Below are 12086 nucleotides of genomic sequence, written 5' to 3' on the forward strand. Positions count from 1 at the left end.
GGAATATAAAATGGTATAGCCACTATAGAAAACAGTTTGTTGGTGCCTCAAAAAGTTAAACATAGATAGGGAGCTAGTACTTCCTACATTTCATTATTTTCAATTTCTTAAGAGCATGTATTAATTTTAAAATTATAAGTAGAAAGTAAAATGTCACTTCAATTTAAAAGCAAAAGTTAAACGTAGTTTTACTATACAACCCAACAATTCAAGCCCTAGGTATATCCCCAAAAGAATTGAAATCAGGGACTCAGATACTTGTATACCAATGCTCATAGCAGTGTTATTCATAGTAGCAGAAACACAGAAACATCCCAAGTGGCCATCAACAGATGAATAAACAAAATGTGGTATATCCATATAACGGAATACTATTCAGCCATAAAAAGAAGTTCTGATAATTGCTACAATATGGATGAACCTTGAAAACAGGCTACGTGAAATAAGTCAAACACAAAAGGACAAATATTAAATATTGTATGGGTCTACTTACATGAAATATCTAGAATAGGCAAATTCATAAAGTAGATTAGAGGTTGCCAGGGTTTGGGGGAAGGGAGATGGGAAGTCACTGCTTAATGGGTACAGACTTTCAGTTGGGGTTGATGAAGGAGTTTGGGAAAGTGGTGATGGTTCTGAATGGAATTAATACCACTGAATTATACGTTTAAAATAGTTTCAATGGCAAATACTATGTTATATATATTTTACAATAAAATTTTTTTATAAGTACACAATATCCCAATAAATAGCAATCACAAAGAACAAAGGACATAGATACCTCCAAAATTTTATAAAAGTTCATTAATATGGCTAATAAACAGTTAAAAATGCTCATTCTCACAAATATTGCAAGAAATGCAAAGTAAAGTAAGACAGCGCTTTCTATTTATCAAGTTAACAAAAATGTTACAGCTTAGGATATCTAATGCTGCCAAAGGGGTATGGGCCACAAGCAAACACTGCTTCAAGTGGTGTAGGTGGTACACTTTACAGGAAAGCATTTTAAATACATTTTATCTTTTGATTTAATAAACTCAGTCCTGAGAATCTATCCTAGAAAAATCCAAATACAATAAAACATTATACACAAAGACATTCACAGTGTTATCAACAACAGTGAAGCATCAAAAATATGGGGGGTATACTAAATAAATAATGGTCTTTGCATACAACATATAATAAGAGTAAAAATAATATTCAGGAAGACTTTTAAATGACTTAGTGAAATACTTGTACTAGAAGATCCATGTGCAAAAGGTAACAATTAGGGGGCCTCCAGGGAAGGGAAATGGATTACTGCCAGGAATATGACTTACCGATTCAAACGCTTTTGTTAATCTAAAACATGTGGAAAGATGAAAACAAAATATGCTAAAATGGATTATCTATGAATGGAATAAACAGGGTTTCTTTTTCCTTTATACTTAACTGTACTTTCCAAATAGCCTAAAATAATACATTATTTTTGTAATTTGATTTTTTTTTAACTTTCAGCAAAAAGGAACTTTTTGAGGTACTCTTTTCATTCTTTTAGAAAGTTCTTCCCTACTACATGTTTGTCTCTTTGTAGCTGACACCCATATGATCTATCGGGCCACCCAGGACAAATACCTTCCTCGGTTTACCTTTTTCCCAAGCCAAGAAATCCCAGTTCCTCTTCCAATTAAAGAGAAAAAAAAAAAGACTACAGATTGAGCACTAAGTACGTGATGGCATTTTTCTATGCATTTTCTCAATTCAACCTGGAAACCCACAACCCAATTTTAGAAATTAACCAACTGACCCAAGTTCATCTGATAACAGTCTTTCAAGTGTTACCATGGACCCTGCCTCTAGAAAAGTACCTGTCCGGATACCCCCTCTCCGCCTCCTATATTTTTTTTCCCAGAAGTAAGCTACGCTTGGAGCTAGAACTATTAATGTTGAGACCATCTTAAAGCTAAGGATAATCACAAGTGACAGCATGAGATAGGCAGCAGCTGAAGGGTGAAGTGAGCATGTCTTTACGAGATAGGATTATTTTTATTTCCGTGAGTTTCAACTCCCTCCAGCGGAAGCTTGGAAACCACCTTTTTTCTGTTGTAAAATTAACGACAGGAGAGTAGGAGATCTTTTACAAGTACACTCTAGGTTTTCTGGATTTTAAGAGCGGAAAGAAAACTAGTTTCCGTCCCAGTCCAAAGCCAATTCTCTAGTAGCAGTTACCAAATGACTTTGCCTGGAAGGAATGAATAAACTTCTAAAAGGACCCTACCTGGTGAAGAACAGCAATTGTATCTTTTTGGGAAAGAGGGAAATTGAATGATTTCAAGATTTGTTCTATAAAGCCGTAGTGGAAGATACTACACAGAAATTATGCATTTCTGTGAACAATGATTGTCTGTTCAACCACCGTGCCCCGCGTCCTGACAGACCCATACGCTCAGGAGGTGTCTGCTAAACTGTTGCACGAACGTGATGCTTCCTTTCCGTAGCATCACAGCCTGCGCAAAACTGTCCTCGGGTCTCCCGAGTGCAACGCATCCTCCAGGACCGCTTCTCGCCCAGTCCAAGCCTCTCCTTCGGTCTCAGCCAAAAGGCTGCAGGCTCCTCCCACGCCGGGAAGCTGCCCCAGAACCCTGACCCCTCATCCGTCCCGACGCCCGTTTTCGGACAACGACACATCTCCCTCCGCCCCACGCCGACGCGGCGGGCAGAGCCGCGCCCCTGGGCAGGGTAACGGCCCGAGACTTCCGGGCGATCCCCGCACTCACTTTTCTAAAAATAACCCCACTGGCACCCGCCCCCTTGGCAGCTACGGCCCGGGCGGTACCTGCGCCGCAGAACAAGCAGCCGGAGAAGACCAGGAGCAGCCACAATGCCCCGCCATCCCCAGCCCCACAGCCCCAAAGTCGGGAACCAACTGCCGGCGAGACCGCCACTTTGATTCCTCCCGCCATGGTCGCCGCACACCACCTCCCCCTCACGTGCCTCTCGGCGGTAACTAGCCCTAGACAAGCAGGGCTAGCAGCCCATCAGCTACAAGGCCCGCCCCCTAGCACCCAATCAGATGGGCGGAGCTTTGAAAAGTCACTCCTTTGACGACCCTATGAATCCCGCGCCTTAGCAACTGATGGAAGAGGGCGGGAGAAGCCTCTTTCAGCCTATTAGGAAACGGGTTTTCACCTTAGCAATGGAGACAGGAAGATCCCACCCCTTAACAACACGCTTCCGTCCCCAGTTTATTTACAACTGGTGAGATTGATGGTAAGTTTAACCAATACAAAATCAGGATGGGCAATGCCGCCTTGACTAGACTTGCCGCTTCCATCGAAACTGTCTCAAATTCTATTTCTATCCTTTTTCCACGATCTTTTGTTATAGCTAGCTTATACTGAGATATTTATATTAACAGGGTCGTCTTGACGGGACAGTTTTTTAAATTAACGTGACTGACAAAGTGTGGTTCTCCAAAGTCCTAATTGAATTAAAACAGAAGTCACAAAAATTGTGTCAAGTTTTACAGGTAAAATTTTAAAATGTAGTCCTAGGGATTATTTTGGAAGGAAGAGGAGCAAAATAAACGTGAAGATGAAAAGAAAGTGTTTTAAATGTTATTCCTCACAACATCTTGTGAAATAAATACAATTATCTTCATTTAAAAAGTAGTCAAGTGCTCATTTTATCTACCTTGTCAACAGACGAGTAGAACATATGGAATAAAAATAAATAATAGGGGAAACAAATGTTAAAATAAATTTAGTTTGAAATGCTAATGAAAGCGAGGGGTAAGGGGTATGGTATGTATAATCTTTTTTTTCTGTTTTCATTTTATTTCTTTTTCTAAATTGATGCAAATGTTCTAAGAAATGATGAATATGCAAGTAAGTATGATATTGTGAATTACTGATTATATATGTTAATGTTTTAGTTCGTTTGTTAAATTTTTTTTTAATTAATAAATTTTTTTAAAAAGCACTCAAGGCTAAGACAAGCAATGGGACTTGCCCCAGATCGTATAGTTAGTTTGCCTAGGTTGACCCCGAAAGCCTGAGCACATAATAGGTGTTCCGGAAATGCTAATAGAAATGAAAGTCCCTCTTTCTACAGGATCTGTTAGTGGTGGGTAAGTAGACCAGAAATAATGGGCCCTCCTGAATGAGGCAGGGAGGAGGGAAGTATGGGTGGATCAGGGAAGGGGTAGCTGCTGGGGAGGGTTAAAAATAAGGGATTTGAGTCATGGGCAAGAGAATAAATTCCATCCCCAGAGAGAAAAGTCTAAACCACCCCTGCTGCACTGGTTATCTTGTCTCTCACATATACACACTGTTCTGTCAATATCAACAGTTGTAAGTCACACTGGTACTATGTATCCTTCACAGAATGTATTGAAAATGGCACTTTACCCCTGTTGTTTTCCTCCTCAAAACCCATAGCACCAGTCTAATCATGACAAAAACATTAAACAAAATCCAATTGATGGGCATCCTATAAAACACTTGACAAGTGCTCCTCAAAACTGTAAAGAGTATCATAAACAAGAGTAGTCCAAGAAACTTCACAGGCAAGATACACCTAAGGAGACATGAGAACTAAATGTAACATAGTATCATGGATGGGATCCTGGAGCAGAAAAAGACATCAGTTGAAAACTAAGGAAATCTGAATAAACTACGGACTTTGGTTAATAGCAGTATATCAGTACTGGTTCATTAATTATGGCAAATGTACCATACTAATATAAGATATTATTAATAAGGCAAAGGGAACTCTGTACTATTGTCTCAATTTTTCTGTGGATCTAAAACTGTTCTAAAAAATAATTCATTGAAAAAACTAAAAAAAAGATGAGACAAAATATAAAGTTTCAGTGGCTAGAGATTTCAAACAGAGTCAAGAGGTTATCCTGGAGGTTATTCTTATGCATTATGTAGATATCTCTCTTTAGTTTATGGTGTATTGTAGCGGCTGGAGGAAACTACCTGAAACTGTTGAGCTGTATTCCAGTAACCTTGATTCTTGAAGATGATTGTATAACGATATAACTTTTACAATGTGACTGTGTGATTGTGACAACCTTGTGTCTGATGCTTCTTTTATCCAGTGTATGGACAGATGAGTAAAAAAATATGGAAATAAATATATAGTGGGGATAAGGAGTACAATAAATCAGGTAGATCAAAATACTAGTGGTCAATGAGAGGGAGGGGTAAGGAGTATGGGAGTATGTTTTTTTCTTTTTTAAATTTCTTCTTCTGGAGTGATGCAAATGTTCTAAAAATGATCATGGTGATGAGTATACAACTATATGATACTCTGAGCCACTGATTGTACATATGTATAGACTGTATATGTGTGAAGATTTGTCAATAGAAATATATTTTTTAAAAGGCTTCTACTTTCTAGCAGGCATCAAATTGTTACTATTCAGGACTTGCTCTTTGGTTTTGACTAAAGGCCAGAGGGTGTGGATGATTTTGAAACTAATTCCAGAAAATCACTGATTATTAAAATGTACAAACAAGGTGTACAGTAATGAAATTGTCCACAAGCAGGTCACAATTTATCATCCAAATGAGTGCTGTCACTTCAAGGTCACTTTAGTCTTGTTTTACTAATGCAGGTACTGCTTAAAGTAACTTGAAAATTACCTTCAGTGAATATAGCTCACATTGCAATGAATATCCATTATCTGTTAGTGAATCTGATTTACACAAACGTAACTCAAGCTAGGTCTGATAAATGTGGTGGTTAATCTGAACAGTAAATGCGTTTCAGAATTCAGACTTTTAAAAATTTAGAAAGGTAATATGGTCATATATACCACATAAGGCAACAATCCTAATGGGGTTGGGACAGCACCTAGTAATCAATCATATTAATATTTCTGCAATGACAATTCATTCTAAGTGTGATAAATGGAAACTACAAATAATGTCATGTAAGTGTAGGTCAGGCTTTGCCATAAAATAAATTCAGATCAGATTAGATTTTGTAGCCAGATGAGTTATGAAAAAACTTTCAATTTTCATTACTCTTTGAAATTAGGAATTATGGATATAAGACTGTGGACTGTCTTGATGAAGACAATATCAAAGTTTTCAGAGGAAGCATTCCATTCTATCTTCTTAGTAACTCAATCTAGGTACCTGGGAGTCATCCTAAACCCCTCTCACCTCCCACACTCCCTCCATCTTCAACCAAACATCAAGTCCTACTGATTTAACTTCCTTTCATTTGAATCTGTCCTCTCTTCTCCATCCCCCCCTCCATCTAATGAAGTCCAGATCTGACCATGTTACTGCCTTGTTATAAAGTGTGTATGATTCTATAGTAACACCACAGGATGAGGTCCAGAGCCTTTAGTATGATCTAAAACATAAACAAATAACTTCAACAATGTTATTCAAAGTCTGTTACCAATCTGCAACAAAATAACTTCAGAAATTTATATAGTAATTTGACTAATTTTATATTTGTTGAATCTAATAAAATGGAGCTTTTTGTTTCATTTTTTTAATAATTCACCTTTAGTGTATTTTATAAAAGTAGCTGACAACAATGGATTGGAAATTAAAAAAAAAAAAAGTGTCCTCTGCCAAACTTTGAGAAGCACTGGTCTACAATATCCTTAATTAAACCACCCTGACACTTCCCTAAGCTCATTGCCAACCTTTCTCCTCTAGCAATAACGGACAATTTCTAGTTTCTCAAACATATTCTGTTCCATATGTCTGTGCATTTATTACACATTTCTAGTCTCTCTAACTCGACTGTCCCTTGCTCCTGCAAAACTCCCATTATTCATATTTGAACATCCTGAGTGGCATCATTGCCTCCTTTGCATGCCTCTCTAACCTGGGTCTCCCTCAATCCCAGGCAGAATAGATCGCTTGACCCCTACTCTGTTATTGTTTGCACTCCCATTGTTTAAGTGTCCAACTCCTGACTAATCTATGACTTCCTTAAAGGTGGATGTTATTGAAAGAGGGATAAAGGAGGTTCATTATAGTTGTACTGAGGTAGTTCTAAGAGTGATTCCAATGTTACTGCTGTATTTCCTGCCTAGAATGACTTTATAAATTTGTGTATTTTCAAGAATGTGTGAAAACATGCTTTCTGAAAGACCATGTCTGCTGTACCTGCCTAGGCATGCCCAGGCCTGCCTACTTAGCAAGATGAAATGTCTGCTTTCCAGAGAAGAAATATCAGCTAAAAACTAGAGTTTGCAACTAGCCCCTGTCCATCCCTGTCTGTTTCCATGGTAACTCCCTCCCTGCAAGCCAGAGGAAGTGTCTGCTTACAACACCGTCCGGGTCCGCTCCCATGGTAACTCCCACTCTGCAAACTAGCCTATATAAATAACCTTAAAACAAAGGATATTCGGGGCTCAGACTTTAGAGTCTGCTGAGACTTCTGGGAATAAAAAGGTTATCCACTTCTCAAAGGCTCCAGTGCTTTCTTGGGTGGCATTCAGAGTTTTTCCCTACTACATTTCTGGTACATTGGCCAGGAAGCTCTGCACCCCAAGGAAGAGATATGCTTGTGTCCCCTTCCCACCTCTGGGAGGCCTGAGCCGCGGACCAATCTCGATCATCCCCAGGGCACCCCCGGAACCCCTTCTTCTGGTTCGGGATCATCTAGTTGGAACAGGACACCGGCTTCCCTGGACTCGGGAGGGGGGACCTCAGCGGCCCAGAGAACTGGACCGGAGCCCCGCCCTTCGGAGTGGTAAGAATAGCCCTTCTACCAGGTACAAGAACTGACAGGTCCTACCTTTCAGGCAGAAGAGGCGATTGATCACCTGCTAAACTGAGCTGAGTACCCTTTGGACAGAGGAGAGGCTGAAGGAGAAACCCCCCGTAGTTGATACACTCTGGTTTTGGGAGGCAACATAATTTGTGTTGTCGAGTAAGTGTGTGGAAGTGTGTGAATGAAATGTGGCTCTGTCCTGAGGCTTTGGCGCTGTGTCATCTGCAAAGTGAAATTATGTACTGAGCTCCACCACTGGTTAAAAAAAAAAAATTCAAGGAAATATTACACAATGTGGAGAATTAACCTTAAAAAAGCAACCCCAGGGCTTGAGCTCCACTCTGTCTCAGTTGCACAGTTTGGTAAATAAAAAATTTCCACTGCAATTAACACTCCCTGTGCACTTCTTTACCCCAAGATTGTTGGTCTGGGTAAAAGACTGAAAAAAAAATCAGGCATTAACACCCACCTGGATAGGGCCCTATACAGTCCTCCTTTCTACCCCTACAGCTGTCAAGGTTGTTGAGATCTTCCCCTGAATCCACTACTCCCGGTTAAAACCTGGAAACTGCTCAACCCTGACTTGGAAGTGCCTAACTGAACCAGAAAACCTGTTGCATCTAACCCTGAAGACCACCTGCCCTCGCCCAGCCACTCCGGAGCTGACTAGTCTACCCACAGCTAAAGCTTGAGGAAACTACTCACGCACTGCCTTGCTCCAGCCACTCCTGGGCTGGCTGGTCTATACACGGCTGAAGCTTGAGGAACTGCTATAGCAGTCGTGTGCTAACCTAGTTTTTCAATTTAGTTTTTTATGAAATGAGTGATGCAGCTTGCCATGTCTGCAGTTCAGCATCTTTTATCCTTGTGTTCGCATATGTCATGTATCTAGCAATGTTAGTACTTGCAGAAGTAATCTGTCTTCATTACTTCCCCAAAACTTTTACTTTAATTTACTGGCATTATCCATGTATCCAGGTGACGCCTCCTTTCCTATATAAGTTGCAAAACATTGAAATGTTAATCTTCCTTGCCCTTTCCCTTTGTCCCTGCAGGACCACCACCCCATACTCCTGTTGCCTGCAGTTAGAAAACCTAGGAAAAGTGATAAAGGAAATCACCAATCACATGAAAACCCTAGCCCATGTCCTGGTTCAGACCTGGAACAGCTCAAACCCAAAAACCTGTTCAGAGGGTGGTTCTCAACCTTTGGAGAATTCAAAACTCTAACTGGAAGTGTTTTAGTGCTGCTTAGTATGTGTCTTATGTTCCTCTGCCTCTTCCCCTGCTTATTAAAGTATAAGTAGAACTATAGAAGCCTTAGTAGACAGAAAAACTGCCTCCCACTTATTTAATCTCAGAGGCCTGCACCCCTCGAACCATCATAAAAATAAACCAGTCCCTACAAATGAAAACGGTGCTGCATCTGTAAAATAAAATGTGATGAATAATATCCTCAAAAGGGTGGAATGAGGTTGTTCATAAGAGTGACTCCAGTTATTGTTGCATTTACTGGCTGGAATGACTTTATAAATTTGTGTATTTTCAAGAATGTGTAAAAACATGCTATCTGAAAGAAAATGTCTACTGTACCTGCCTAGGCATGCCCAGTTCTGCCCACTTAGCCAGACGAAGTGTCTGTTTTCCAGATAAGAAATATCAGCTAAAAGAGCTTGCAACTAACCCCTATCCATCCCTATCCATTCCCACGGTAACTCCCGCCCCACAAGCTAGAGGAAGTGTTTGCTTACAACACCATCACTGTCCATTCCCATGGTGACTCCCGCTCTGGAAGCTGGCCTATATAATCTTAAAACAAAAGACATTCGGGAATCAGACTTTGGACTGGCGTCACCTGAGACTACCAGCAAAAAAAAAAGCTTATCCACTTCTCAAAGGCTCCAATGCTTGGGTGAAGTTCAGAGTTTTTCCCTACTACAGTACCTTTCTATTACCAGGAAGGATTTCAGCCTCTTCCTTTAGATCTGGGTGTAAATTCAATGACCAAAAAAGTAGACATTTTAGAAGGTCAAGGAGCCAAACTTGTGAGACTCCCTGGAAGCTGATTTTCGACAGATGTGGAAAACCAACTTCTCTACTTAACTGCCTTGTCTAGGTTTAGCCCCAATTGGAGTGATATCTACAGGGCTGCCCTTTTCAAAGCTCCTCAGGCCTCAAAGCACCATCATCAATTCATTCAATTCTGAGGGCCCAGCCTAGAGAGGTCTTGGGCTGAGGGTGAAACAAACTATAATTGAAAGAGTCCAGAGGCCGTGGAGGTGGGAGGAATAATCTCTGCGTGGAGGACTGGAGAGGATCTAGGAAGCAGGATCCCGGAAGGTGACATGTGAGCCAGACTTTGCTGAGTGGGAACTGGTTTGGTGAAAACGTGAGGGGAGGAATAAACACTGAAATCTGCACGATGAAAGTCTACGCGTGGCAATGAAAATCCTTCTGGTTTTCCTCTTCCTTTACACTTCCACCCCGTTTCTTCCCTACCTCTTCCTGTCTTCTTGGAAAACTGGGACTGAAGATACTGCTTTGCTGCAGAAACGCTTCCTGAAAGAGACCCGCCTGGACCATAAAATAAAGTACTAATCCTTGATTAAATGGGACATTTACTCTACTTGCCTCAGAAAACACTGAGGGAAAAGGCGGGGGTGGGGTGGGTAGGGGAACGGGGCCGGGTAGTTGAGTCAGGTAGGAAAGTGGTCGGAAAGAGAAAAGGAGCCACTGGAGAGAATGGGATGCACGGCGAAAAGACCAGGAAGATTTTTTTGTATGGATTCCACTCCCCTCTGTCATATCCCCTCCAATCTGTCTCTTATCTTTATGCTTTTCTATAGCTTCTCATAGTCTCATTCTCTCTTTGTCTCTTTCCCTTTTCCCAAAGCTGGAAATTCCTTGTTCTCAACGGAAGGGAGTGGGAGGGAGTTGGGGGTGATAGGAGTGGGAGGGAAGCGAAGAACAAACATCTCAGCAGCTCCGGCTGCGGGGGCGCTCTGGGCCTCGACGGGGCCCGACAAGTCAATGATTTTAACATTATATATCACTTTTTAAAAATCCACGCTTTGGGACTCATACAAACCTAGAGAGAGACAGACACACATATACAAAAGTAGATGTAAAGAAACAAAAATACATAATTTCAGGGTAGAGAGGCACAAACCAGTGACAGCGTCTCAGATTTACTTAGCATTTTACAATTTACAAGCAGTTTTCACATACATTGTCTCATTTCAATCTCAGGACAACCTTGAGAAACAGTTATAAACACTCGGGAGTTTAACTCCTTCACACACATACACGTTGGCACCCGGACACCCCACCCCCACCAGCTCCCGCAGATAAGTGGGCAAGCCCAGTCCGCGGGACTTTTCTTCCCACCTTCCTCTCTAGCCGAGTACCTGCTCCAGGACCGGGGAGAGGCCCCAGGCTCCTCCCTCGTCCTCTTTCCGAAGCTGGAACCCAGGCGCGCGGGCCTAGTAGGTTCCCACCCCCGGCTCCGCCCTCCTCCCTGGGCCAGAGTCTCCCTCCGGATCCCGGGGCTCAGCACCGCCCCAAGGGGGCCCGGGTGGGAGGGAGAGGGGCGCCTCTAACAGAGGCTGCGTGGGCGGAGGATGTGCGTCACGAGGAGCGTGGGCAGGTGGAGGGAGGGGGCACATGGAAACCCGGGGCCAGCGGCTGGCAGCCCAGGATCCAAAATAACCATAGCTGGAGTGGGGGAGGGGCCGTGCCCACTGACATCAGAGGAGGGTCGGGGAGCGTGCCCGGACTGAGCCTGTCTAGGCGCGCCTCTGGTTGCGGGATGGGGAGTCGGGAGGAGAGGGGGGCAGTGCTCGTTGCTACAAGCCCCCCACTGTGTTTGGTGCTTAATGAGATGGGAAGGAAAATATTAACTACCGAAATCCATCCCCCACCCCCCACCCCCCACCCACGGCCAACAACCTCCCTACCTCATCAGAGACCTAAAGGCCCGGCCGGAATGCAGAACCGGCCCCCGCCCACGCCACCCACGCTCCGCTAAGCTCTGGACCATTCAAAAGTGTGGAACGGCGGGGTGGGGCGGAGCTGAGGTTTCAGACTAGGGGGAACCTTGTCTCTGGCCTAACCATTCTCTTCCTACCACTCCCACCCCTGCCCCGCCCCACCCCTTTTTACCCCAGGGCCTTTGGCGGCTGGGCGGGGCCCTCAGAGCCCCCGCAAGCTTACCCCTCCGCCCCGGCCCTCCCAACCGTGGGAGGGAGTGAAATGGAAACCAGATGGGGAAAAACTAAGGGGTAGGAGACGGTGGGTTGAGGAGGGAGCCTGGCTCCTTCAAGGCGCTCCTCCCTCCAGTTCTTCCGTAGGAA

General features: G+C 42.9%; 1 protein-coding gene across 4 annotated transcripts in view; it reads right to left on the minus strand.

Moving 5' to 3' along the window:
* Positions 1-11733, minus strand: part of NEMP1 (nuclear envelope integral membrane protein 1) — a 30789-nt gene extending 19056 nt beyond the window's left edge. For 3 of the 4 annotated variants that reach the window (XM_077111105.1, XM_077111104.1, XM_077111108.1), the window contains exon 1: positions 2816-2967. In XM_077111105.1, coding sequence (XP_076967220.1) covers positions 2816-2942 — 127 coding nt within the window. In that variant the 5' untranslated portion in view covers positions 2943-2967. Of the gene's footprint in view, positions 1-2815; positions 2968-11690 lie in introns of those variants that run through there. The other variant, XM_077111107.1, reaches the window with a different exon arrangement.
* Between the last annotated feature and the right edge of the window lie 353 nt (positions 11734-12086).

The sequence above is a fragment of the Tamandua tetradactyla genome, chromosome 7 (assembly GCF_023851605.1).
Source record: "Tamandua tetradactyla isolate mTamTet1 chromosome 7, mTamTet1.pri, whole genome shotgun sequence".
In the NCBI taxonomy this organism is placed as follows: Eukaryota; Metazoa; Chordata; class Mammalia; order Pilosa; family Myrmecophagidae; genus Tamandua; species Tamandua tetradactyla.